At 34.5% G+C, this 24638-nt stretch overlaps 3 protein-coding genes across 7 annotated transcripts; 1 reads left to right on the forward strand and 2 right to left on the reverse strand.

The window, feature by feature from the left end:
• Positions 1-4384: 4384 nt before the first annotated feature.
• LOC107862477 ((-)-isopiperitenol/(-)-carveol dehydrogenase, mitochondrial-like) lies at positions 4385-5583 on the reverse strand. Its single transcript, XM_047409759.1, has one exon. It carries the CDS (start codon positions 5410-5412, stop codon positions 4612-4614), a length of 801 nt encoding a protein of 266 aa, XP_047265715.1. The 5' UTR covers positions 5413-5583; the 3' UTR covers positions 4385-4611.
• A 2964-nt stretch (positions 5584-8547) lies between these two features.
• Positions 8548-14357, reverse strand: LOC107862478 (LRR receptor-like serine/threonine-protein kinase FEI 2). Of its 4 annotated transcripts, none has more exons than XM_016708072.2 (13): positions 13702-14357; positions 13480-13615; positions 13182-13253; positions 12946-13017; positions 12773-12844; positions 12616-12687; positions 12453-12524; positions 11352-11458; positions 11030-11203; positions 10622-10954; positions 9721-9975; positions 9216-9349; positions 8548-9119 (listed from the first exon to the last, which is right to left on the reverse strand). In XM_016708072.2, exons 1-13 carry the CDS (start codon positions 13781-13783, stop codon positions 8892-8894), a joined length of 1809 nt encoding a protein of 602 aa, XP_016563558.2. In that variant the 5' UTR covers positions 13784-14357; the 3' UTR covers positions 8548-8891. The 4 variants fall into 4 exon arrangements, with proteins under 4 accessions (XP_016563558.2, XP_016563559.2, XP_047265716.1 ...); XM_016708073.2 differs by having other exon boundaries at positions 9721-9972; positions 13702-14355; XM_047409760.1 differs by lacking the exon at positions 12453-12524.
• A 6258-nt stretch (positions 14358-20615) lies between these two features.
• LOC107862479 (protein NRT1/ PTR FAMILY 2.8) lies at positions 20616-23342 on the forward strand. Of its 2 annotated transcripts, XM_016708075.2 has the most exons (4): positions 20616-20766; positions 20862-21047; positions 21152-21369; positions 21542-23342. In XM_016708075.2, the coding sequence occupies exons 2-4, from the start codon at positions 20930-20932 to the stop codon at positions 22985-22987; spliced, it is 1782 nt and encodes a 593-aa protein (XP_016563561.1). In that variant the 5' UTR covers positions 20616-20766; positions 20862-20929; the 3' UTR covers positions 22988-23342. The 2 variants fall into 2 exon arrangements, with proteins under 2 accessions (XP_016563561.1, XP_047265718.1); XM_047409762.1 differs by having other exon boundaries at positions 20707-21047.
• Positions 23343-24638: the final 1296 nt, after the last annotated feature.

A 24638-nucleotide genomic window follows, 5' to 3' on the forward strand; every position in this document is an offset into this window, starting at 1 on the left:
GGAGAATTGACATTGGGAGAACTGGCGTCGGAAGTTTCTTCCAAAATTGTAGCCATGAGTAGAGTACCAATTCAAAGAATTAAGCAATCAATTTGTTAAGGAGGAAAAAAACACCAATAGAGATAGAGAAAATAACAAATTTGAAGAAATCATACTATCAATTACACTATCCGATCTTCAAAGTCAAAAAAAATCTATTTAGTTTGCTGAGTAGATCTCGAAGAAGAGAGCAAATCCCTGCTCTGATACCATGTTAAAATCAGTCACCATTGATGGAAGCTCAATAAGTTGGGAAACAAAGTAAACGAGAAGGATAACTGGAAGAGGAATACATCTGTGAATGGGGAAGGAAAAATGGAATTGAAAAACTGATTGTTCAGTTAAGTAGAGCAGTATATATACACATGATCCTATATTGATAGCTGGCCTCAACTAACTTCTAACTAATAGTGACAGCTGGCCTCAACTAACTTCTAACTAATTATATCTAGAATGATTACAGAGGAATAAATATCTTAACACATCCTTTGCACGTACCATGATGTCTCAACCAGACAACTTGGGACGGCCTCTGCTTCCTATTGTTGTTGGCATTGAAGTTAACACTGGGGATCCCAGAGATGCAGAAATAGCGTACGAGAGAAAATTTGGTCAGAGGCTGGAGATTATGGAGGAGGAGAAGCCCATGGATAAACGACAAAGAATTAAAGTTTAGGTATATATTGGGTTGAAGGCTACAACATTATGTGTAATTTACGAAGCGACGTCAACAAAGTTCTATTACTATATATGCAAATCTTGATTAGTTTAAATTTCAATCTATGTTTTGTAGACTGCAAGTCTTTTTGACCAGTACTTATATAAGTTGCCACATGAAATCAATTCTTGTAATAATGGGTAATTCAATTTTTTCTTAATACATCTTTGGTAATTCAATTTTTAGTGAGATGATGAACTAAGAAGTGACCGAAGGAGTATATTAGTTTATTGGTAATAGGTTATTGATTTAATAACTGGGTGCCGATTTTTTTTAGTCAGGTTAAACTGCAATTGTTGTGTAACATATTTTTTAACTCTAGCCTCTCCTTTTCTCTCTTCGCGACATGGGTAACTAGGGCAGCTATGACTGCCACCGTCTCTCCCTAGCCTTTGGCTGTGGGAGAGCTTCTCCAAAATCTACAAACAAACCTACAAACACCAATAGAAACTCTAATTATGTTGATAAGTTAAATCAAACACAATCAACTATTAATCTTTCACAAACTAGTTTAATACCTATTGAAGTTGTTCATGGAATTTTAACATTAAAATTTACGTTGGATGAACGACAAGCTTTCGCCAAAGTGAAGGGACTTCATCAAGCCAAAATGGTTAAATTATCCATGGGATCACCAGATTTGTCAATTTTAAGATCGATTTTGCGTAAGTTTCTCGGCATTAAGGGACATTGTCTTGTTGGGTTGCTTCCTCAAAGGCAATTTCTTATTCGTATGGATCAATATGATGATTTTGTGGCTGCATTATCAAGAGGTGTGAATTATTTCATGCACAACGACAAAAATAATCAGATTAGGATTTTTTTTGTGGACTATTAGATTCAGCTCTAAGGAGGAGACTTCACGTGCGGCAATATGGATTTCGTTTCCAAACTTGTCTGCGGATTTGTTTGCTAAGAGATCTTTGCTTTTTCATTGCTTCAGCAGTTGAAAAACCCATTGTTGTGGATAAGGTCACACAAGTGAGATCAAGACCGAGCACGACTAGGGTTAGAGTCATCCTTGACTTAATGGACAAGTATCCGAATCGTCTTCGACTTCAAAGTATGGACAAAGTTACGGGCAAAACTATTGAGGAGTTTCAGGTGGTGGTGTATGATAATTTACCTCTATATTTCATCTATTGTAAGCAACAGGGTCACGATGAAAAGAAGTGTCGATTATTAATTGAAAAAAATAGTGCTCCAAAAAGAAGATGCGACAATGGAGATTGAAGGAGTTCAGTTGAAAAAATTGCAAGGAGATGCACGTGATTATCTAAATATTAAGAAGAAACAACAAAATAGAGTTAACATAGGGATATTCCAGTAGGTCAAGCTTAGGCTAGGGTGTCCAAGAACTTATTAGAAAAAGTACAGGTTGAAAAGAAAGCTCTTCAAAATCTGCCCAGTATTATGGATACAAGTGCCATGACTGAGAGTTTGATGGTTTCTAAGAAGGATATGGAGTTGAACAATACTAGAGATGATGTTGGAGATGAGGGCTGGATAGTGGTTTCACACAAACAATCTGTTAATTCTCAAATTAGCAAAGAACTTAATGTGGCAAAGAAACAATGTGTTGCAACAAAGAATGTTGTGGATCCTAACACCTTTGAGGCTCTTTTAGATAAAAATGAGCACCAATCTGATTTGGGCAGTCCTAAATGTCAAATTGCACTCCCAGAAGTGATAAATATGCTAATGCGACAACACGTTGCAAGCTTGATTTGTCCCGTACCTGTCTTGAAGCCGTTGATGGCTACATTGGATGCTTCAGCGTGTGAGATCCCTTCTTCATCTATGGAGTCAATTGGTGAGCAACGAGATAACTTTGGACATAAAATATTGTTCAAGGGGAATGAACAAGATATGGATGGGGTAGTGGTCTTAACTCCGAGTCATTCAAAAAACAAGGTTGAAGCCAAGAGTGGCCAAAAAAGTGGTACAAATATAGAGAGTTGGGTAGCTATGGCAGAGGAGGAGAAGCAGGCCTCATCCTCTCCAACGTGTAGCAAGTTGAGTCCAGCAACCTCAAAATTTGTGCCGAGTTATGCAATGGTTTTCCCATCTTTAGTCGCGAAACAACTTGTGGTTCTAATAAGTGCACCTCTACCAAAGAGTTCCATTATTTTATCATCTTCATCTAAATTAACCGCAGCTACTTTATTTTCATCTTCTATACCATAATTTTCCTCTTCTGCATAATTCATATTGTGAGCACCTACACCTATTGCTTCCTCAAAAGGTTGACTAATCGGTATGGGAGGCATACGAGTATATCTAGTACTTGAATTACATCTACCGGAATTGCCACCAATTCGTTTTTTACTACCACTACCACTTTCGGGATAAAAATTTTTGACACTTCTACCGATATTTCTTAATTTATCCATATTATAAATCAAACTAAAAAATATTCAAAATACGCAAAAAATAATAAAAATAAATATTCAACAATTAATACACTAATTAAAAATTAGAGGTAAAAGATGGAACGACAATACCAAATTTTGAAAGAATCTGAAAGTTGCAACTTTAGAAAACTTTCACTTGTATTTGTAATCATAAAATTAAAAAATAAAATTGAGCACTGTAGGAGATAATTAGAATATTTGAGAGAGATTGGGAATGAGAGAATAAGATTTGTGTGGAAAATGATTTAATATTGTAGGGTATTTATAGAATTTTTTTTGGATTAATTATTTTTTTTTTAAATAGAAGCAAAACAGGGCAAATAGCCGTTGGGCCAACGGTCCATTTGACCATTGGAACAGTCAGCAGCAGCAACCCAATCCAAATATATTTTTTTAAGGGCAAAATTCAGAAATAACATACTTATTCCCTTAATTATGAGTTTTAGAGCAACAATTTCATAATTACATAATATAGTAAGTTGTATTTTATATTTTTGCAAACTGTTGCTACAAAAATACAAATACATATGATTTTTATTGTCCTTATGATCGATATGTATTTTGTATTTTTACAAACTGTTGCTACAAAAATACAAATACATACAAATACATTTGCTACAAAATGTAATTTGATAAAAATATTGATATTTTTTGTAATTTAATACTTAAGTATGCTACTTTATGTATTTTTTCTTTTTTAATTCAACCGGGTCGGGCTGGGTAGGGCTGGGTAATTGGTGGGCCTGATCCGATTTTATTATTGGGCCGATCCACCGGACTCACCAATGAGACGGCCCAACCCGGGACCGATAGCCAAGCAACCCGGAGGCCCATCGGGTTGGAAACCCGTTTGACAGGTTTATTTACAACTTCCAAATTTGCAATCATTACAAAAGTTGAAGATGAAGATTCCACAAATCGCGGATGAGTTCGGTGTTTGGACAGACAATTTCATCATTCTGAAGATGATCGACTTGAAGAGCATCAACATCAACAACTACCCTTCTGCTATTTCATTGTTCTTGATTGAAATTCGGGTTCAAGAATTTTTTCATTATCCGTCAAAGAAAGAGAATTCCATTGAGGAGGAACCTGGAGGTCCATTTATCGTGGAGTTTTTTATTTGGACATTAAAACTGCATCTTTCCTGAACCTATTGAAAGTTTAAGAAACTCATTCTCGAATTGTAACTTGCAATTTGTCAAACCATAAGTAATCAGAAACACTGGAATTTGGATAATAATACATTGTCAGCACACTGCCGCTTAATTACCAAGTCAGACACATTCAATCTTATAATTCAAAATACACGTTATGAAGATCCTATGGCTTGCTGAATTGTAAATATTATTCGAAAACCACCAAAGAGAAGAGCTGCTACATTATATCCTGAAGACGACCAGACACTCAAATAACACCAATTTGTTGGTTCTTTCTGTTTCACAACGAACTCATTGGATCTGGAAGATGGAGCAATCCACCGTCCACCAGCAAGTCATGTCCATTCACAAATGCAGAATCATCGGAAGCCAGAAACAGAACAGCATCCGCCAAGTGCTTCACCGTCAGTGTAATACCCTTCAAACTAGTCAGCGGTCCATACATTTTCAGAACCTTCATTGATGTTTCAGCCTCTGCGCTGCTCATCAATGGTGTCATCACGGCGGATGGTGAAATACTATTCACCCTTATTCCGTACTTACCCAATTGTCTTGAAGCTGATGTCACTAGCCCCAGCACGGCGTGTTTCGACATTGTATAATCTGTTCGCCAGGCTGCTCCCTTGCTTGCCCCAACACTGCCTGTACAAATTATGCTCCCTCTACCCCCCTGCTCCACCATGGCTCGTGCTGCGTGCTTCACACACGCAGCCATGCCTCTTGCGTTGACTCTTATCACTCTGTCGAATTCAGAAAGATCGAGATCGAGTACCTTTTGACCTGAATTACCTACGGTTCCTGCGTTACTGAACATGATGTCAAGCTGACCGTATTTCTTGACTGTCCAATCCACCAGGCCTTTCACTTGATTTTCATCACTAACGTCGCAGTGCACGTAGCTGCAAACCTGTAAAGGGATGGATTCCGCCACGGCTCTGCCCTTTTCATCTTGGATGTCGGCGATGACAACGGCGCGTGCGCCATGTTCAGCAAAAAGGCGTACTGTAGCTTCCCCAATTCCGCTGGCACCACCAGTCACTATGGCCACTTTGCCTTTCAGCTTTTGCATGACCACTGCCATTTTTTCTTTCAGATTTGTGCTTTACATTCTTTGTTGGTTCTTGAGAATGGAAATATCTTCCTGAAGCAGGGACCAAAGATTTTGGAGTAGGTGGCCTGATTAAGCAGGCACAATCATAAAACAATTACTTTTGATATTTCAATGGATGTAAAACGCTTTACAAATATGCCATCCACCTATAGTTGAGTGACATTATTTATAGGCAAAATCACCTTACGTACTGTGTCGGTTTTATAAGTTGATATTTTACTTATATGTTTGTCATCTCGATCCCTGATCCCCCTAAAAAAATATTTTAAACTCTTTTTTTGTGAGTGTAATACACTCTCCCCACGTCAGCTGTCACGTCTGCCTCATCTATCACGTCATCTACCACGTCATTAAAAAATAAAAAAATAAAAAAGGTATTACATTAAATTTTAAGTCATTTTTTTAAATGCTAAATAACAAATTAAATATTAAAATTAATTTAATTAAATAAGAAAAAATTATAATTGTAGAAAAAATTGAATAATCATGTTTTTATTTTTGCTCAAAAATTAAACATCAAATTCATTCCAAAGAATTAAAATTCTTCTCCAACTAATTCAAATTTTTAACTATAAATTCATATATACAAACATAATAAATTTTTTATTTTTAAATTTGAATATCTTTAAAAAATTTAATTTTTTTCAAGCGAAATTCACTAATATTTTCAATATTCACTATCACTCACTTTCAATTCAAATTCAAATTTTAATCCCCAAAAAAGAGAATTTCGATTCAAATTTAAATTTTTATTCAAAAAAAATAAAAAAGAATTGAAGTGAGGAAAAATTAAAATAAAAAATAAAAAGTGGAGGGGGGAGGGGCTGTAAGAGTATTGGGATGGGGTGTGGGGGCTAGAAGGGGTTGGGGGTGGGGACGGGGCTGGGAGGGGTGTGGGGGCTGGGCTGGACGGGGTTGGTGAGGTGTGGGCGGTGGGGACGAGGCTGGGGTGGAGGAGCTGGAAGGGGCTCGGGGTGGGGTGAGATGGGGCTGGTAAGGTGTGGGGGGGTGGGGATGGGTTGGGGTGGGGAGGGAATTTTTTATTTTTTTTTAATTTTTAAAAATATTTTTAAATTATTTTTAAATTTTTAAAAATATTTTAAAATTATTTTAAAAATTTTAAAAGTATTTTTAATTTAAAAAGGACGGAGGGAAAAAAAAGGACCTTTTTAAAAAAAAAATATTTTTTTATTTTTTTATAATTATTTTAATGTAAAATTAGCTAAAAATTGACTTTCACTCACACCCGCAGAATTTTTTGGGGAATCTGCTCCCATGCTGCAAACAGTCAAATCTGAACTGAACCCTGTCGCTTTTCTTTCTTTCCTTGCGAGCAGGAAGCACATCAGCAGCGTGCGTTGTGTGATTCTACTGTGTTTTTTGCACTTGACTGGGTGGACAGTTGACCGGAAGATAACTTCGATTCGTCCGGCCAGCAGACGGGCGGCGTGCTTATCGAGTGGCTACTCTCTTTGTCCTAATCACCATTTCAATGCCACATAGGCAAGGTCAACGGTCAAAGGATGCAAAATGTTGTTTTTTAATGGGTTTAAGGGTGCAGATGACAAACATGTAAGTAGAAGTGTCCAACTTACAAAACCGACATAGTACAAGGGTTCAGAAGGTCATTTTGAAATAAGGAAAAAAAAATCAAATTTCTCCCATTACTTTAAAAAGATTGGGTAAATGTAGTCTTCGTTATATTTCGGAGCTATATTTATCTCTTATCATATGTTGAGGTCAAATTTACTCCTATGCTGAAAAATTGGCTAAATTTACCTGTTCTCATTTTAGGGTCGAATTTATCCTCGACGTCATATTATGGGGTCAAATTTATCCTCGTTGTTAAGAAATTTTTCACATATTCCCCTCCTTTAATAGAAAAGTACGAATCAACGTTAAATATTTTTTTAAAAAAATAAAACACACTCTAATCTAATCCACCTAACCCGACTCGAGTCAAACACAAACAAATATACCTCCTAATTTATGTTGGTCAAATTTTTCCAACGAAATTAAGTCACTAGATATTTATGAGTGCATAACCTATGAAAAATAGATTTGCGTCGGTGCAAACTCAAACAAATATACCCCTACCCTCAGTTCATGAATATGCACCAGTGCAGACTCATGAAAAATGACACTTAGCGATTAAATCCAATAGATTAGTCCCACTAAATATTTTCACATACAATTGAGTTAAGAGGTCTTCTTTTGTTTTTCCATACAATTTGGATCTACACAATTTGTTCATGTCATTTGCTCTTAAAAGCTATCCACTGATTCTAGATCCTACACATAAAATTCCATACTCATTTTAAAATTTGAACATAATTGAAGCAAGAGCAGAATTTGTAATAGACATTTTCTCTAGTTCCATGCTTCTGTGTTATCCCATTCCATCTTATTTTTTGTTCCGTAAACAACCTATCAAGCACTCCACGTTGAAATAGAAATATATTTGTTCATTGAGAAAATCCGATTAAAAGAACTGAAGGAGAGGTATATTTATTTGTGTATTTTTGTGGGTCGGATCAGAAGAATTAGATTAGGATGTATTTTATTTTTTAAAAAAGGTCATTTAACGTTGATTTGAGTTTTTCTGTTAAAGGAACGATACATGTAAAAAAAATTCTTCACGAGATAAATTTGACTCCAAAGTATGACATCGAGAGTAAATTTGACCCAAAAGTAAGACAAAAGGTATGTTTAGCTAATTTTTCCAAGTAGAGGGATAAATTTGATTGCAAAGTATGACAACAAATGTAAATTTAACACCAAAGTATAACAAAAGATATATTAGGCCAATTTTCAAAGTAGGATAAAATTTGACCCTCTTTCCTTATTTATTTGAGTGGAACGTGTAAAACACACCTAGAGTATCTCAATTTTTTGAGTTTTTCATCTGAACTATCAAGTCAAAAAATTTTCGACCCAAACTATCATCAACTATTCATTGAACACTCTGAAATTATTAATTGTTGATTTTCATACCTGAATTTTCAAGTAGAAAAAGTGAAAAATTAATAATTCAGGTGCATGTGTTTTAAAAGATAATTATTGATAGTTTAAGTAGAAAACTCTCACACCTAAATAGTTTAGGTATGAAATTCAATACTTTAGGTGTTTTTCACCATTTCCTTTATTTATTTTCATCCACTTCTATTACACAACGTTCTATTACTTTCACTAGTAATAAATAGAACACAAATACTGCATAATGTCATGGCCTGTTAGGACTTATCATTGTTGCTTTTCAACTAACTGCAAGAATCTGAAGATATCTACACAAAAAGGCACAAGTGATGCACAAAGACCATTATAGGAAGAAAGCAGCAGGCCTCCAAAAGTAAGCAGCATATAGAGTATCTGCAATGGCAGACTACACATTTCAGCATCAGGCTTCAATATGTTTCTAAATATATGGTCCCAGGAATGCATTCCATACATCAAGAATAATCTGAGTGAGACTCATCGTAGAAATCACTCGGGCATGGTGACATGACCTCCTGCTCCAAATATTGCAGCACCTGTTGCATTGAAGGTCTATCATCTGGATTTGCATCAGTGCATCTTGCAGCTATTTCTAGAATTGCTTCTACTGTCTCCGCATCTGCATCTCTGCACCTCTTATCTAGAATGTCTTCCGGTCTATTCTCCTTCAGCAAGGTATTCATCTGTTCATTTTTCACATTGCGATTGCAATATCAATTTCCAAACAAGTCTCCCATGAAGTTTTGAAGAACAATGAGTTTCAAGGGAAGCATGCATACCCAGCCGACTACATTTAGGCCTCGGTTCACGAAGGATGGATCTGTTGGCCTTTTCCCAGTCACAAGCTCTAAAAGGAGAACTCCAAAGCTATACACATCAGATTTTTCTGTGGCTCTTCCACTTTGCAAGTACTCTGGATATATTACAAACAAGAAATCATAAGTCAAGACTTACTCAAACATATAAAACCTACTAGCAAACTCCTTAAACAGAAGAAAACATACGTTGAGAGGGATAAGCTTTAAGAAACTAACACCGCCACATCTGGCAAGTGAAAGCCTAGAGGATTCAAGAATAGTAAAAAGGGAACTAGCGTAGGTCAGATAAACTTCTAGCAGAACATCCAATGCAACAAGAATAGCACAGTCCATTAAGAAATATAGTTGATGCATTTCGTACAAGTGAAAAGAGAAAAGAACCATCCTTGCAATTTAAAGCTAACGTATACATCGTTATATATGTTAATCTTTATAGGTGCTTATTGAAATAAGTGAATAGGCATACCTGGTGCTAAATAACCAAAAGTACCCGCAACCACAGTTGTGACATGAGCTTCTTCATCCACCAAAAGCTTGGCAAGGCCAAAGTCTGAAACACGAGGCTCTAGATTCTCATCAAGTAGTATGTTGCTTGATTTAATATCTCGATGAATTATTTTAGGACAGCAGTCATGATGTAGGTAGGTCAATCCTCTAGCAGAACCAAGAGCTACTTTCAATCGTGCATTCCAGTTCAACAGCCGATCATCCACACGTTCTGCTAAAATGCAATAAAGATGCATGCAATGAAAAAGCCAAGAAAAGCAGATTGTTTAAATGAAAGAAATAGTGTTTCTTCCTCTCCAGCTTCTTTCTGCATAGGCTCTTTTATCAAAAGGCAGAACTAGCTCAGCATCTTACAGAAAAAATAAATATTCTTTTAAAAAAATGAGCTACTGATAAAGCATAAAATCTGAACCACCAACAAGGAAAATATCTAAATCATATATTTGCCATGACCAATAAAGCTCAATGCAAGCGACGCTCTCAAAACCAAAGAATACCAGTCAACTGAAAAGGTAACTACCGACTTCAAAGGGGTGTAAAAAAAATAAATAAGTACTATAATGTTTCCTACATGTGTATGTAGACTCTACACTCAGCAATGCACAGAGAAAAGGTCCACCTTTAGTAGTCCAACTTTTGGGTTAATTACCTTTTACTGCCCTTCCTCTTCATCCATATTCTATGGATGACTGAAAATAATGGTTTCATTTGGTCCTAAAAGAAATAAAAGAGATGCATGGCAAGCCTACCTTTTCATGCTACACTATACACAGTTTCCATCTTTGATGTCTTCAATAAGCTAAGAAGAGGTGCGGAGAGGAAGAAAGACTCACACAAATAAAGAAAAGCTGGAAACATACCATGCAGGAAATTGTCCAAGCTTCCCATGGCCAAATAATCATAGATGAGAAGCCTTGCAGTAGGAAGCCTGCAGTAACCTCGTAGGTTGACCAGATTAATGTGTTTGATGCTACCCAAGATTTCCAACTCTCTCTCGAAGACTTGATCAGAGCCTTCACGACTCCGGTCTATCCTTTTAACAGCAAATGTTCCACAATCATTCATAACCATCCGATACACAGTACCAAACCCTCCTGCCCCAACAATATCTTCCTCATCAAGGGATTCAATCTTCTCTATTAGCTCACATGAAGGATAAGGAAGATCGCCATGGAAAGTGATAAGCTTGGCACCTGCAGCCTTGAAATATTAAGACAAAGATATGGAGAAGGAAAAGGAAATGGTGATTACACCATTCACCGGCTTACTTGGCTCTTTGTAGACTTGTTTCTTGACTTCTGTGTATTTTTTCGCTGCCCTTTCCTTCTTAGATAACAACCAAACCCAGAGGAAAATAAAGAGCACAATGAGTACAAATCCCAATGTAGATATTGCACCAATAACGGCTGCTCTAATATAGTGAGAGGATCGCTTGGTGGGGACTGCAGAAACCACATTAAGTTAGCAACAAATCAGACTTTCTACAGAGAAGTAAAGGAGGAAACAGTAGAATCCACCAAGTGCAGGAAAGGGAAGCTTCAAAGCCATTAAACTTCTAAAGTAAAATAAAAATGAAGCACAAACAACAACCTGCAGCCTCGTCACTTTCAGCATGAGGCAATACCACAGGGAATCCCATTGATGTTCTGCAAGGCTTGGAAACTTGTTGGCCACAGAGATCTAAATTGCCAATAAACCTAAGCATAAGCATTATCCTCATCAGAAAAGTTTGATAAAAGATAGCCATTATTAGCAGAACTAAACAATGAAAATGTTCTTCATCCCCCAATACAGAAGAAATCAAAGTGAAGGTCAGTTCAAGAGACTCAGTTAAACAAGCTGTTACTGACAAACTAGTTTCGGGAAGTAACATCCTTACCATCGATAAACTAAGAATTTACTCCAAAACGAAACCTTAGAGAATTAACTATACTATTTTCTTCCTTATCCTGTGTAATTTCTTGCATCACATGCAATGGGTGACATGAGAAGCTTGTGATGCCCTTGTGACATTTAAAAGTACTTTACAAGCTTAACTAATTTGAGACTTTGAGAGTATCAGGCTTAAAAATTCCTTTTCAATATAATGAGGGGAGAATAACTTATGCGTCGTCCATAGTAAAACTGCTCATGATACAGAAGTAGATTCCTATATGATGCGGCAGCGGACCCAATAAACAAGTCATCACCGAAAAGTCGTCCTCATCATATGCAACACATACTGCACGATTGGATGCCATAAAAGTATGAATTTAAGTAAAGCATACTTGAAAATTAATCATCAACATTACAGTTGAATCAAATTGTTAGTATATTATCCATCTCAATTATAACATATCAATTGATAGATTCAGTTTAGTTGTAAGAAATCCCTAGTTCACATGGGATTTAAATCCACTAATCTTTTGCCAGGTACTCTGCTTAGTTTGTATTTACAAGATATCATTCTAACACCGCCACAAACCTAGCCTATGCCACAATCAACAGTTAATCACCAGACACCTGGTGGGAAAAGACCTGATATATCTTGTAATTTTTTACATATAATATTGAAGCATTATTCACAACATATTTTTGTATATTTTGAGTGTTGAAACATCTGCCTAAATTTATTTATTAGCCTATAAGAAAATATTTAAATATATTAGGTGATATTGAATGTGGGATTAAATTCCAAAAGGAAGGACTTACGACTTGTTACCGAATGTGCTCAGAACTCCAACATCTGGAATCTCACCCGAGAAGAAATTGGTTGACAAATTGCTGATTTGATTTGCAATATTTAACACCTTAGTGTAATGGCATTAATAACATGATGAGTCAAGAAATTATGAAGATGGGAAATTGGACTTACAGCGAACGAAGGCGTCTGAGACGACCAAGAGAAGAAGGTATAGCACCCCTAAGTGAATTGCTTGATAAGTCTCTAAGAAAGATTAAAAAGTACCAATTATTCAATCAACCTAATTGGTCAAACAATCAGATGGTAAAATAAAGAATATGTATCTTACAATATGGTGAGCATTGAAAGATTTCCAATATCTGATGGTATGCCTCCTTGAAGAAAGTTTGCCCTGAGGTATCTGTATGCAATATTGCCAATTTTGTGACAAGTTCAACAAGAAACATGGAAATCTCCATGAAAATACGTTATCACTCAGTTATATAAGAAATTCCAACTTACATAGCTCTGAGTTCAGGGCAATTTCCAATCTCATTAGGAATCACGCCGTGCAGACTGTTTTCATGAAGCGCCCTAATTTAAGGAAAGAAAACATTGCTTATCAACGGAATGACAAGAGAAAAAACTTTAGCTTTACCAGGAATTAGCAAAAGTCCACATAAAGAAGAAATGGTCCTAACACAATTTTGTTGCATTGCCCTAATTAGTAACATGGAGAGAATGGCTGTGGGACTTACAATCTCTGCAATCTGGTGATTTTACCAATGCTGGGGGATATAATTCCTCCAAGTTCCATGTAAGGTAAGTTGCTGAAAATTCAAAAACAAAATGCAGAAAATGAATTCAAGCAAGCAGAAAACAACAACCAGAACATGCCCAGTGAAACCCCACAATGTGAGGTCTGGGGAGGGTAGCATACGCAGACCTTACCACTACCTCACAGAGATAGAGAGGTTGTTTCCGAGAGACCCTCAGCTCAAGTGAATAACAAAATAAAGCACTGATACTGAAAATAAAAGAGTGAAGTGGGCATACATAGATTGAACTCTTTGGTCATTGGGATAGCAAGAAATACCAGTCCACCTACAAGGTGACTCGTCCGAATCATTCCAGTTGCTCAGAACATTCTTGGTGTCATTCAAAAGGGTTCTCATTTCCAACAAGGCAGAACCTAACAAAGTAAACAGAGAACAAGAATCAAAGATGTGAACTTTTCAGCTCAAGAACAGCATAATGCCAAGAAACAAATAAACTTACCATCTGGGGTTAGTGAAAAGCAGCTTTTACTTAAAATGGTCATAGTAAATAGAGCAGAAAATATCAAAATCCACAAACCCATTTCGGTTTCTTGGTGAAAAATGCAGATTCGAGCTCAGTTTAGTGCAAAGTGGAGTAGTATTAGCAAGTTGAGCAATCGAGACAGATCTTGAAAAGAGTAAAGCTATAATAATGAAGATAGTAGTGGGGTTTTGGTACAAGAAAGTGAGATGATTACAGATGTTACAAAGGGAAAATCCATAATAATGAAGTATGAAGCACGAAGTGAGAAAAAGAGGAGGAGGGGGTGTGTGAGATGTATTTTGAAAAAGAGAAGACTTTACTTTGAAAGTGGTCTAGAAAGTAGTGTATAGTAGAAAGATAAAGAAGAGCCGTTGTTCAGACAACAGTGGAGAGTTCAAAAAAGAGTAATAAGTGGAGTACGCTCTCTCATGTGTTGTGTTGAAGTTTTCGTGTACTCGCTGCAAGTGAAAGAAATGTGTCAAAGTGTGTAATGGACGAGGAAGAGAGTGAGAGTGGGAGATGCTTGTTGTTGGGAAAAGGACATATCTTTGCACTGCCCAAGTCTGAGCAAAATTTGAATCATTTGATCACCTATGTTTTGGGTGTATGTAAACTTTGCGAGCCAAATGTTCAAATGTATACAGTACACCAACCCTTCATGTTCTTAAAATATTTATAGGAAAATCCTTTTCGCCATAATTTAGCCATAATAGCTTAAATTTGATAGTAAAATCTATTTACATTATAAACAGGTTTACATTTTTATATTCTTATTCTTTTCTCCCAATTTTATATCTTCTTTCTTCATTTATTCTTCTAGCTATTTCCAACACCTAACTTATTTACTTATTTGTTTGTTGACTTTGCATTTCAAAATAATATTTATACAAACAAAGAAGAAAAACGTTAAGTTATTTCATTTTTTTTGAATAATTTTTTAAATTTAAAATGATATTAAACTTAAAAATAATTTTAAAATTGCTGGATATTTTTAGAATGATATATATAAATGACTGAATGATAATTTAAAAACAATTATAAATAATTTTATTTGTCTTTGGTGGACAGTTATTCCATTTGGCCACATTTTTAGAATGAAAATTTAGAATATAAAATAATTAAAAAATTTTAGAAAAGTAATTTTTTTCAAGTTTATTGACATTCTGTTTTTATAATTTATCAATAGAAAAATAAAATTACTTAAGATTATGTAATTAGACAAGATAAATTATAAAATTGTATAATTAGACAAGATAAATTATTAAAATTTCTAATGATACAAATTCACTTCAACAATTTATTTCTCTGAGTTTTTAGCCATTTAAAATCTTGTTGTGTATTTTTTTTTGAAATTTTTAATCTAAAGGATCGAGAATGTAGTAAATTCAACAATGTCAGGACTGCGGCTTCAATTAAATTAAAAAAGATATCAATAGAACATGCCTACTAAAAAATTTCATTTTTTCTATAGGTGATTGTTTCTATTCTTGTAATATAGAGCGTAATATATTTACTTTGATTCAATAATTTGCTAATCATTATATATTTGCCATTAATGTAACCTCTAATAAGTAATTTTACCAATTATTGAGTTTAAATAAATTTTAAAGTGTATTTAGATAATTATTTAAATATAATTTGAAAATATTCTCAATGACAATTAAAATTCAAAATAGTTTAGACGTGGTAGATATCGATTCAATATAAAAATTATAAAATGTATATAGTTCATATATGTCGGTTCTAGTTAACCTTAACTCAGGAGAGTCACACATTGATGTTACAGTCTTGAACCCATATGTTACATCGATTTGAAAAATTATGAATCATTACTTATGATTGTTATTATATATAACCTCTATTCAAATAATGTTATTAAATATTATATTTAAATAAATTGAAAATAGTTTTTAAAATTTAATGTGTAAACAATTCAATAATAACAGATAAAATTCAAAACATTTTCCACATTAACAAACTATAAAAATCATAAAATTATATATAGTTCATTTGTGTCAATCCTAGTTAACAACAACAAAAGAGAGTCCAACATTAATATGGTAGACTTGTATTCCTATGTCACGTCGATTTGATCCTATAAATCATTATTTAATATGACATATAATTAAGTAATTATATTAATTAATATATTTATACAAATTTAAATTGCATATTTAAATAATTTTTAATCTAATTTGAAAATATTTCAATAACAACAACAAAAACTCAAAACACTTTAGACATGATAAATATTGACACATTATAGTAAACAATAAAAATATATAATTTGTAACTGTCAACCCCAGTCAACATCAATCTAAGAGAGTCATATGATGTTGTAACAAGTTGTCTAGTCCGATTTAATAACTTGTGAATCATTACTTACACTGTTATTAATATGATCTTTAATTAAGTATTTTATTAATTGTTATTAATAGATTTAGATAATTTTTTAAAAAATGATAATATTTCAATCATCAATTCAAAAGACTTTAGAAATAATCGACATCGACACATTAAACATAATTGGTATAGACGTTTATAATTTTCAATCAAACGTATTTGGAAACATACTGTGAAAATTGAAACGTATTTTCAAATCGATTTAAACATAATTTTTTACTAATTCTAATTCACGAGTAAAAGAAATTCTCTAATTCTAATTCTTTATTAAAATATTTTCCTCCACACTTAAATATTTTTTTAGTGAAAGGTATTTTCAGTATTTGGAAACATACAGTGGTAAATACGTTTAGAATTTGTCAATTTTCACACATACTCATTATTTGTTAATTTAAGTATAATTTTATAATTTTAAAACATAATCATTATTGTTAGATACGCTTCAAATACATTTACTTAGATTGACATTCTTAATTTCAGTTAGTATAATTTTACACCTTTTCAAGTTAAAAAAAATAATTAGATAAAGATCTCAATATTTCAGCATGATCTCGGTCAATGCTTATTCTTTCATAGTAAGAATTTTATTTGTGACAGTAAAAGACAATCAGTACTTAAATTTGAACATAACATCCTTGACTCTAGCTACGACTGTTCAAAATCGAATCGAAATCAATAATCTGTAATGACATTTTGGTTAGTGAACTAGTGATTCTACTTATCGGATTACCAAGTGTAAAGTATGTGTGATTTGTTGTTATCATAATATTTTACAAATTATATTTGAAAATTATATATGTATATATATTAATTTTATTTAAGCATAATAATAATAAAAAATTAGAAATCATTTAGTAACAAATATAAGTAATAATTCACAATTTATCAAATCGTCGTAATATAGGGGTGAAAGAGTTATATGGTTAACACTTATACCTCTCGACAGATGTGAACTATGTGCATAATTTCTGTAAGTGTCAACGTTTATCAGGTTTAAGCTATGTTGAGTTGTCGTCATTGCGATATCTTACAAATTATGCCTGAGAATTATTTAAATATATATTTTAATTTTATTTAACCATATACTTAAAAAGATAAAAAATTAGAGATAATTTTAGTAACAAGGAGAGAAAGTCAGAGAAGAACATGAGAAAAAAATAGACAATAAACGTAGTGTTTGAGTTATGGCAAAAAACATGTACGTTTTTTAAGAAATATATGTATTTTAATGGTATAAGACTATTGATATTCTTGCCTAAGAATTTGTGTTGCAATTAAATTGCAATATAGGGAGTATACATATTTTAATGCTTAATTACCTTGACTTTCAAAAAATAGAAAAAGATTCCAAAAGGTTATTATAGACTTTTTAATATTATGGCCATAATTTGACCATAATTGTGAAAAGACTTATTGAGTTTTTTCTTAAATAAATTCCCTCCGAATTTTCTTAATCAATGCAATAACTTTTTTCTATTTCCCAAATTCACTGAACAACTCCAATTGATTTATACAAGAATGATTAATGAATTTAAGGTACATATATTATGTATTAAGAAAATATTATTTAAATTATATTTAAATATATTGTATAATAAACGGCTATTATTATTACACAAGAAATAATAATAATGCATAATATTAATAATTCCCAAAGTTACACAATTAGCTGTTTAAGCCGTTTATCGCATAGCTAATCCACGTCAGCATCTCATTTACGAAAAAGGGTCTAAACTACCTCTGAACTATCAAAAATGGAACAAAAATACCTTCCATTTATTTTTGGCTCAAAATATCCCTTAATTTATTTTTTGGGTCACAGATAATCCTCACTTTAATGGAGTGTCACCAAACACACCACATGAAAAATAATTGTCACGTGAACAGTCCATGTCAACATCCCATTTAATACCCAATCAAACTGCTTAACCATCCAACTTAACAACCCATTTAATACCCGTACTCGACCCATCTTTAAAAAATTCAACCCGTTTTCATAAGTAAAGGGCAAAGATAGATTCACCCTTCATTTCACTTGACCTCTCCCCCAAAAAATCGCTATAGACTAGGAATTTTGATAGAAAAAAAAAATCCTTAGGGGTCGTTTGGTTGGGAAATTGTTATCCCACATATAATTATCACCGGGATTAGTTATCTCGAGATTACCCGAGATAACTTATCCCACCATGTATATGTGATAAGTTATCCCATCATGATGGTGTACATGGTGGGTTAAGTTATCCCACCATTGATTAATCCCTCCAACCAAACACTTGTTCAATTGATCTTTATATTTTATTCCGGGATTACTTATTCCTTGGATTACTGATACCTCAAACCAAACGACCCCTTAGTACATGGATTGAAACTCGGTCCGTCTCTATCATGGCAAAGAATATGAGAGAGTTCAACCCATGTACTAGGGGCTTTTTTTCCCTCAAAATTCCTATTATGCTTTGATTTTTTGGGAGAATTTAAGTGAAGACGTGATGAATTTTTTGAAGACGGATAAGGTACAAGTATTAAATGAGATGTTAAGTTGGATGGTTAAGTGGGTTGGATGAGTATTGAATGAAATGCTGATATGGCCTGACCATTTTTATTTTTTTCCCCATATTGTGTGCTTGGCGGTACTCCATCAAAGTAGGGATAGTTGCGAGCCAAAAAACAAACAGAGGGTATTTTTGAGTCAAAAGATAAATAGAGGGGTGTTTTTGCTTCATTTCGGATTAGGGGTGTGCATCGGTCGGTTCGGTTCGGTTTTACATATTATCGGTTCGATTTATCGATTTTCGTTTTTTAAATATGCTAAACCAATAATCAAACCAATAAGATATTTTTTATCGAATTTTGGTTCATCGATTTTTAGTCCTTAACGGTTCAGTTTTCGGTTTAACCGATAAGAAAATACTCATAAAATAGAAATAGTAGTAACTAACATGAAAAAAAATTGAATCTCAGTTGCAAATAAAAATCCTACATAATTTGTTTTAATTTACAAGAATCTTCAAGTTTGAACTAAATGTTTTTAGGAGAAATTAAAAGTTTGTATAATTGAAATAATAGATTTGTTGATTAGTAGAGAATAAAGAGAAATATATAATAAGTCATACATACATACATACGCATATATATATATATATTCATATTGGGTTATCGGTTTACCCAATAACCCAATAAGAAAAAATCAAAACGAACTAATAACCCAATAATATTTTTTTATAAAACCATTAAAAAATCGTTAACCCAATAACCCATTAAAAATAAACCATTAACATTTTTATCGATTCGGTTTATCGGTCGGTTCGGTTTTTTCACACTCCTATTTCAGATAGTTCAATGATAGTTTTGCGTAAATGAAATGCTGACGTGAATTAGACATGTGGTAATTTTATTTTCTCGTGGTGTGTTTGGTGGCACTCTGTTAAAGTGAATAGAATTTTTAAGCTAAAAAATAATCAAAGGTATATATTTGAGCGAAAAAACAAACTAAAAAGTTATTTTGAACCAAAAAATAAATGAAAGAAATTTTTGCTCCATTTCGAATAATTTAGAGGTAATTTTGGCCCCTTTCCTTTGTTTTTTTTTTTTTTTTTTAAAGTAACTAAAGTGGAATCATGCTATGTTCAAGTAATTTCCAATGCCTAGTCAAAGGAAGATCAATCAAAACATTACAAGTACTGTTCAAATGACTGGACTTTGACCAATCAATTGAAAGATTATCATAAAATATATGGTTAGTCAAGTGAAGTAATCAAATTGGAGTAAATGAGTTTATATTGTCACAACTCCTCAATCCAACACTAAAAATAGGAGAGCTTTCTCAAGGCCAGAGGGAGCACACCAAACAAGTACATCAAGCAACTTTAAGGAAGGAAAGAGAAGTTCTAAATAAAGCATCCAAACTCTTTCTTCTTCATTCATGAGGTCGTGAACCACTCTAAACAAATTCAAGTTATTTTTATTCGCGATGGGTAAATCTTAAATTTTGATTAATGACGATCATCAAATTATTCATGGCATACAAAAAATTCAAGACGAAGCTCATGAATTATCAAAGTTTCTTCAAATTTCATATCAAGCTTTCGAATCCTTAAATCAATTTGCGATAGGAGAACCACTAGAGAACTGTGTCTCTTCAAATTGAAATATTCTAGAAGATTATTTCTTGTCATAATATCTCTTTAGATTTCCTATTTTAACTTTAAAACAAAAACGTTATGTTTTGCAAACAATTGAAAATAACTACATAGTACTGGCAGTTTCTTTTCTTGTGCAAGCATATGCTTGGTTTGTTTCATATATTTAAAACAAAACATATTTCTTTTTTATTTTTCAAGAACATAATAGATCAAGTGCAATTTGCAATCATATGAGGGCTCGAATCCTTTTATAAGGCATCCACATAGTGGTATTGGTAGAATAACCAGCAATACTAGGGACGTATTTAGGTCATGCTGTCCTTCAATTTTCTCATTTATCAAACCAAATTATTAGAAGTCGGATTTTTTAAGCCAATCTTTTCGAGGTCTTCTTTTGTTTATAAAATTTCCGCAACACAAAACATGTAGTTAGTGCTCCAAAGAAAAAAAAAAATGAACAAAGAATAAACGAGCATTTTACCACAAATTTCGGAAGGTATGTAAGCCATTAATCTAATTTGTTCCTCCGTCTCTCTTTCCTCTCATTGAATGTTGAAAAGTGCATCGATTATTTTTTTCTCCTATTCTCAGTTATTCACCAGATGAACATGAAAGAAGCAAGATCTTGATTACTAACGGTTTGCAAATAGCGAGGAGAAATGGCTGAAGAGATTATCAGTGAAAGTCATTCTTCTCGTGAAGAAGAACACGTTGCTCCAAATGTTGCTCGTTTTGCAAGAAAACAAGGAGGATGGACAGCCATCGCATATATTCTTGGTAACGTACAAAAATATGAAATGATTCCATAATTTTTAACCGAAAAAAAATACAAATATGTAACGACAATGCTGATGTCTTTGTCTTTGTGATTGTTTCTGAAGGAAATGAATCGTTTGAGAAATTGGCGTCTGTAAGTTTGATATCCAACATGACGACTTATTTGCGAACCAAATACAATATGGGGGGAGTTTTTTTGGTGAATGTGGTTAGTATATGGTCTGGCTTCACCAACATTACACCTTTGGCTGGTGCGTATTTGGCTGATGCTCGTCTTGGCAGGTTCCCCACTCTCCTCTTTGGTTCCCTTGCTGCTTTCCTGGTACATTTATTCTTCTTTTCATCCTCTCTCAGTTCATATTTTCTTGCAATTTACAGATTATTTTCATGCCTTGTATTCGCGCAAATTTTAACTTTACATTGCTGTATAAATATTGGCGTTAAGTCTCAATGTGAATGTGAGTGTTGAAAGCCGCGAATTTTGTTTTTGGCAGGGGATGGGACTGGTAACATTAACTGCTGGAATTGATAAACTCAGGCCACCTCGTTGTCAAGGCAATATACATTGTGAAGAACCACAAAGTTGGCAGCTTGCTTACCTTTATATAGGGCTTGGATTTATGGCTATAGGTTCGGGAGGTATCCGAGCCTGCAACATCGCCTTTGGGGCTGATCAATTCGATACAAATACTGAGAAGGGAAGGGCTCAGCTCAAAAGTTTCTTTAATTGGTGGTACTTCTCGTTCACTATAGCCCTTATCATTGCCCTTGGAGTTGTTGTCTACATCCAGACCAATATCAGCTGGTTTATTGGCTTCCTAATTCCAACTTGCTGTTTAGCCGTTTCTATTGTTATTTTCTTGATTGGTCGTAGAACGTATATTCGCCTGAAGCCTCAAGGATGTGTTTTTATCGACATGGCAAAGGTTATAAATGCAGCTTGCAGAAAGAGACATGTTCTTATTGTACCAACAGCAAGTTCCCTTTATGATCATGCCACCAAGGAATCGGAAAATGAGCTATCGGTGCTTAGGCACACGGACAGATTCAAGTGCCTGGATAAGGCCGCTATTATTGTTGATCGCAGCAGCGAATTGAATGCTGAAGGAGTTGCTAAAGATAACTGGAGACTCTGCAGCGTTGACCAGGTGGAAAGATTGAAATGCGTTGTGGGAATTCTACCCGTGTGGGTGGCTGGTATCACTTGTTTCATCACCATGGAACAGATGAGTACTTTCGGGGTTCTTCAAGTAATTCAATCCAACACAAAAGTTGGGAATTTCAATATTCCACCAGGCTGGATGGGAATAGCATCCATGATTTCCCTGGCCATCTGGATTTTCATCTACGAGTGTGTATACATTCCCAGTGCATCGAAAATCTCTAAGAAGGAAGCCAGATTGTCCCTGCAAATAAGAATCAAAATAGGCATAGTCATGGCAATTCTTTGCTTATCAGTAGCTGCATTTGTTGAAACAAGGCGTCGAGACTTGGCCCGGAAAGAAGGCACATTCATCTCTCCACTCAGCGTAGGGTACTTTTTGCCTCAGTTCATCCTATCAGGATTGACAGAAGCCTTTGCCGCTGTCTCTGTCATGGAATTCTTGAATAACCAAGTACACGAGACAATGAGAAGTGTGGCTGGGGCAATCTTTTTCTTGAGCTTAAGCATTGCCAGCTACCTCAACACCCTCATTGTCAATCTCGTCAAGTTGTTGAGCGAGCTACATGGCAGAAAGGCGTGGCTTGGAGGCCATGACCTTAATGACAACAAGCTAGAACGTTTTTACCTAGTTATTGCTGGCTTGGGAGTACTAAACTTCATGTACTTCCATTTCTTCGCCAGCCATTTCATTCAAACTTTCGAAGAATCAAAGAGGAGAAAGACTGTCTTGGAGGAGCGCGTTGATTATGTCGACCTGCCTGAAAAGAAACCATGAAAAATAAAGCAAATTAAGTAAATCTCTTACGACAACCCAAACTATATATAAGTTCGTTCATTTAAGTTCTTCTCAATGTAATACTATAGAATTCTGGATCACTTTAAGTTCTCCCATATTTTTTTATTGACGTGTAAATCTCAGAGAAAGAAACTAACATGTATGAAACTTGGTAAAGTAATAGCTCGTGTGAGATCCCTTTCATTGTTATGAGGACATCAGATTCCACGTGAAAATAAAGAGGGAGAATTGTGGTAGGCAGAAGGTCAATACTCACTCCCTCTCAAATTTCCTAATTTTATTTTCCGTTTACTTATTTTTTTCATTAATAAAAAAGAAACAATTTTTTTTTTCATGTTTTACCTTTTGCATTAATTGCTTTTTTTTCAAATTAAAATATAAACATCATTTAATAAAGGTACTATGATAAACTAGACATGTTATTAATTATTTTACCCATTAAGTTACTGCTATATTGTGAATTTTATTCTTGTATTATTGGACTTTGGACCTAACACATTTAACCTTTAATTACATGAAGTGTGCTAAATTAGTCCTTGAAAGTTGAAACTAATCATTTGTAAACTTTTCCATTTGTCATCTATGACACAAACTCCTCTATCAAGATTTCTCATGAAAAAAACAAAGCTGAGCAGAGGTTTAGCGGCTGGATTAATTTTGAATTGATCCTTGACGATTCTTCTTCTTCACATTTGGACCAAAAAGAAAATGCTTGCTTAATGAGCCATTTTATTGACTTTGAAAGTAAACTAGCGATTTCAATAAAATCATTTTGACACTTTTTGCTGAGTATGAAACATGTGTTACACATTTTAGGCGCGTAGATGTCACGATCCGAGCTGAGCCCTAGGTCGCGACGGACATCTCGAACCATCAAGGCTCGAGAGACCCCTCTAACTGCTCAACCCACTAGTGATATTGTCCACTCTGGGCCCAGGACCGCACGGCTTTAAAATGCATCACTAGGGAGTAAGACTTGCTTACTTATATACACAACATCCCTCATGTGTTTTGCCGATGTTGTTAGGATCGATTAGCAGTTCACACACACTAAATCTATGGAGAGGATGAAGAAAACTAGAGAGAGAGGTAATTTCATGGTAACACCCGTGTGTAACCTCCACGTCACATATTAATCAGGATCCACAACCTAACAGATGTGAGACTCCTTATCCTAAGTTGGAGAGTTACATACACCCCTCTTATGGACTCAGCGTTTTCGCTGAGGTTTGCCCACCGAATGGGATTTGCCTAAACTCAGGACTGTGGTTTGCCCCGTCTTACCAGGATTTGCCTAAACTCAGTTTGAACTCTGGCCCACAACGACAGGGCTGACACAGGAGCGGCTTTGATACCATTCTTGTCACGACCCGCGCCGAGCCCCGGGCCGCGATGGGCATCTCGAACCATCAAGGCCCGAGACATCCCTCTAACTGCCCAACCCACTAGTGATATTGTTTGCTCTGAGTTCAGACCCGCATAACTTTAAAACGCATCACTAGGGAGTAGACTTGCTTACTTATATACCCAACATCTCTCATGTATTCTGTGAAACTCATTATCCTAAGTTGGAATATTATAGTAAAAATGATACCAAAGTGAAAGATAATGCCAAGATAACTCAACTACT

This window comes from Capsicum annuum, chromosome 3 (genome assembly GCF_002878395.1).
Source record: "Capsicum annuum cultivar UCD-10X-F1 chromosome 3, UCD10Xv1.1, whole genome shotgun sequence".
NCBI classification, from domain to species: Eukaryota; Viridiplantae; Streptophyta; class Magnoliopsida; order Solanales; family Solanaceae; genus Capsicum; species Capsicum annuum.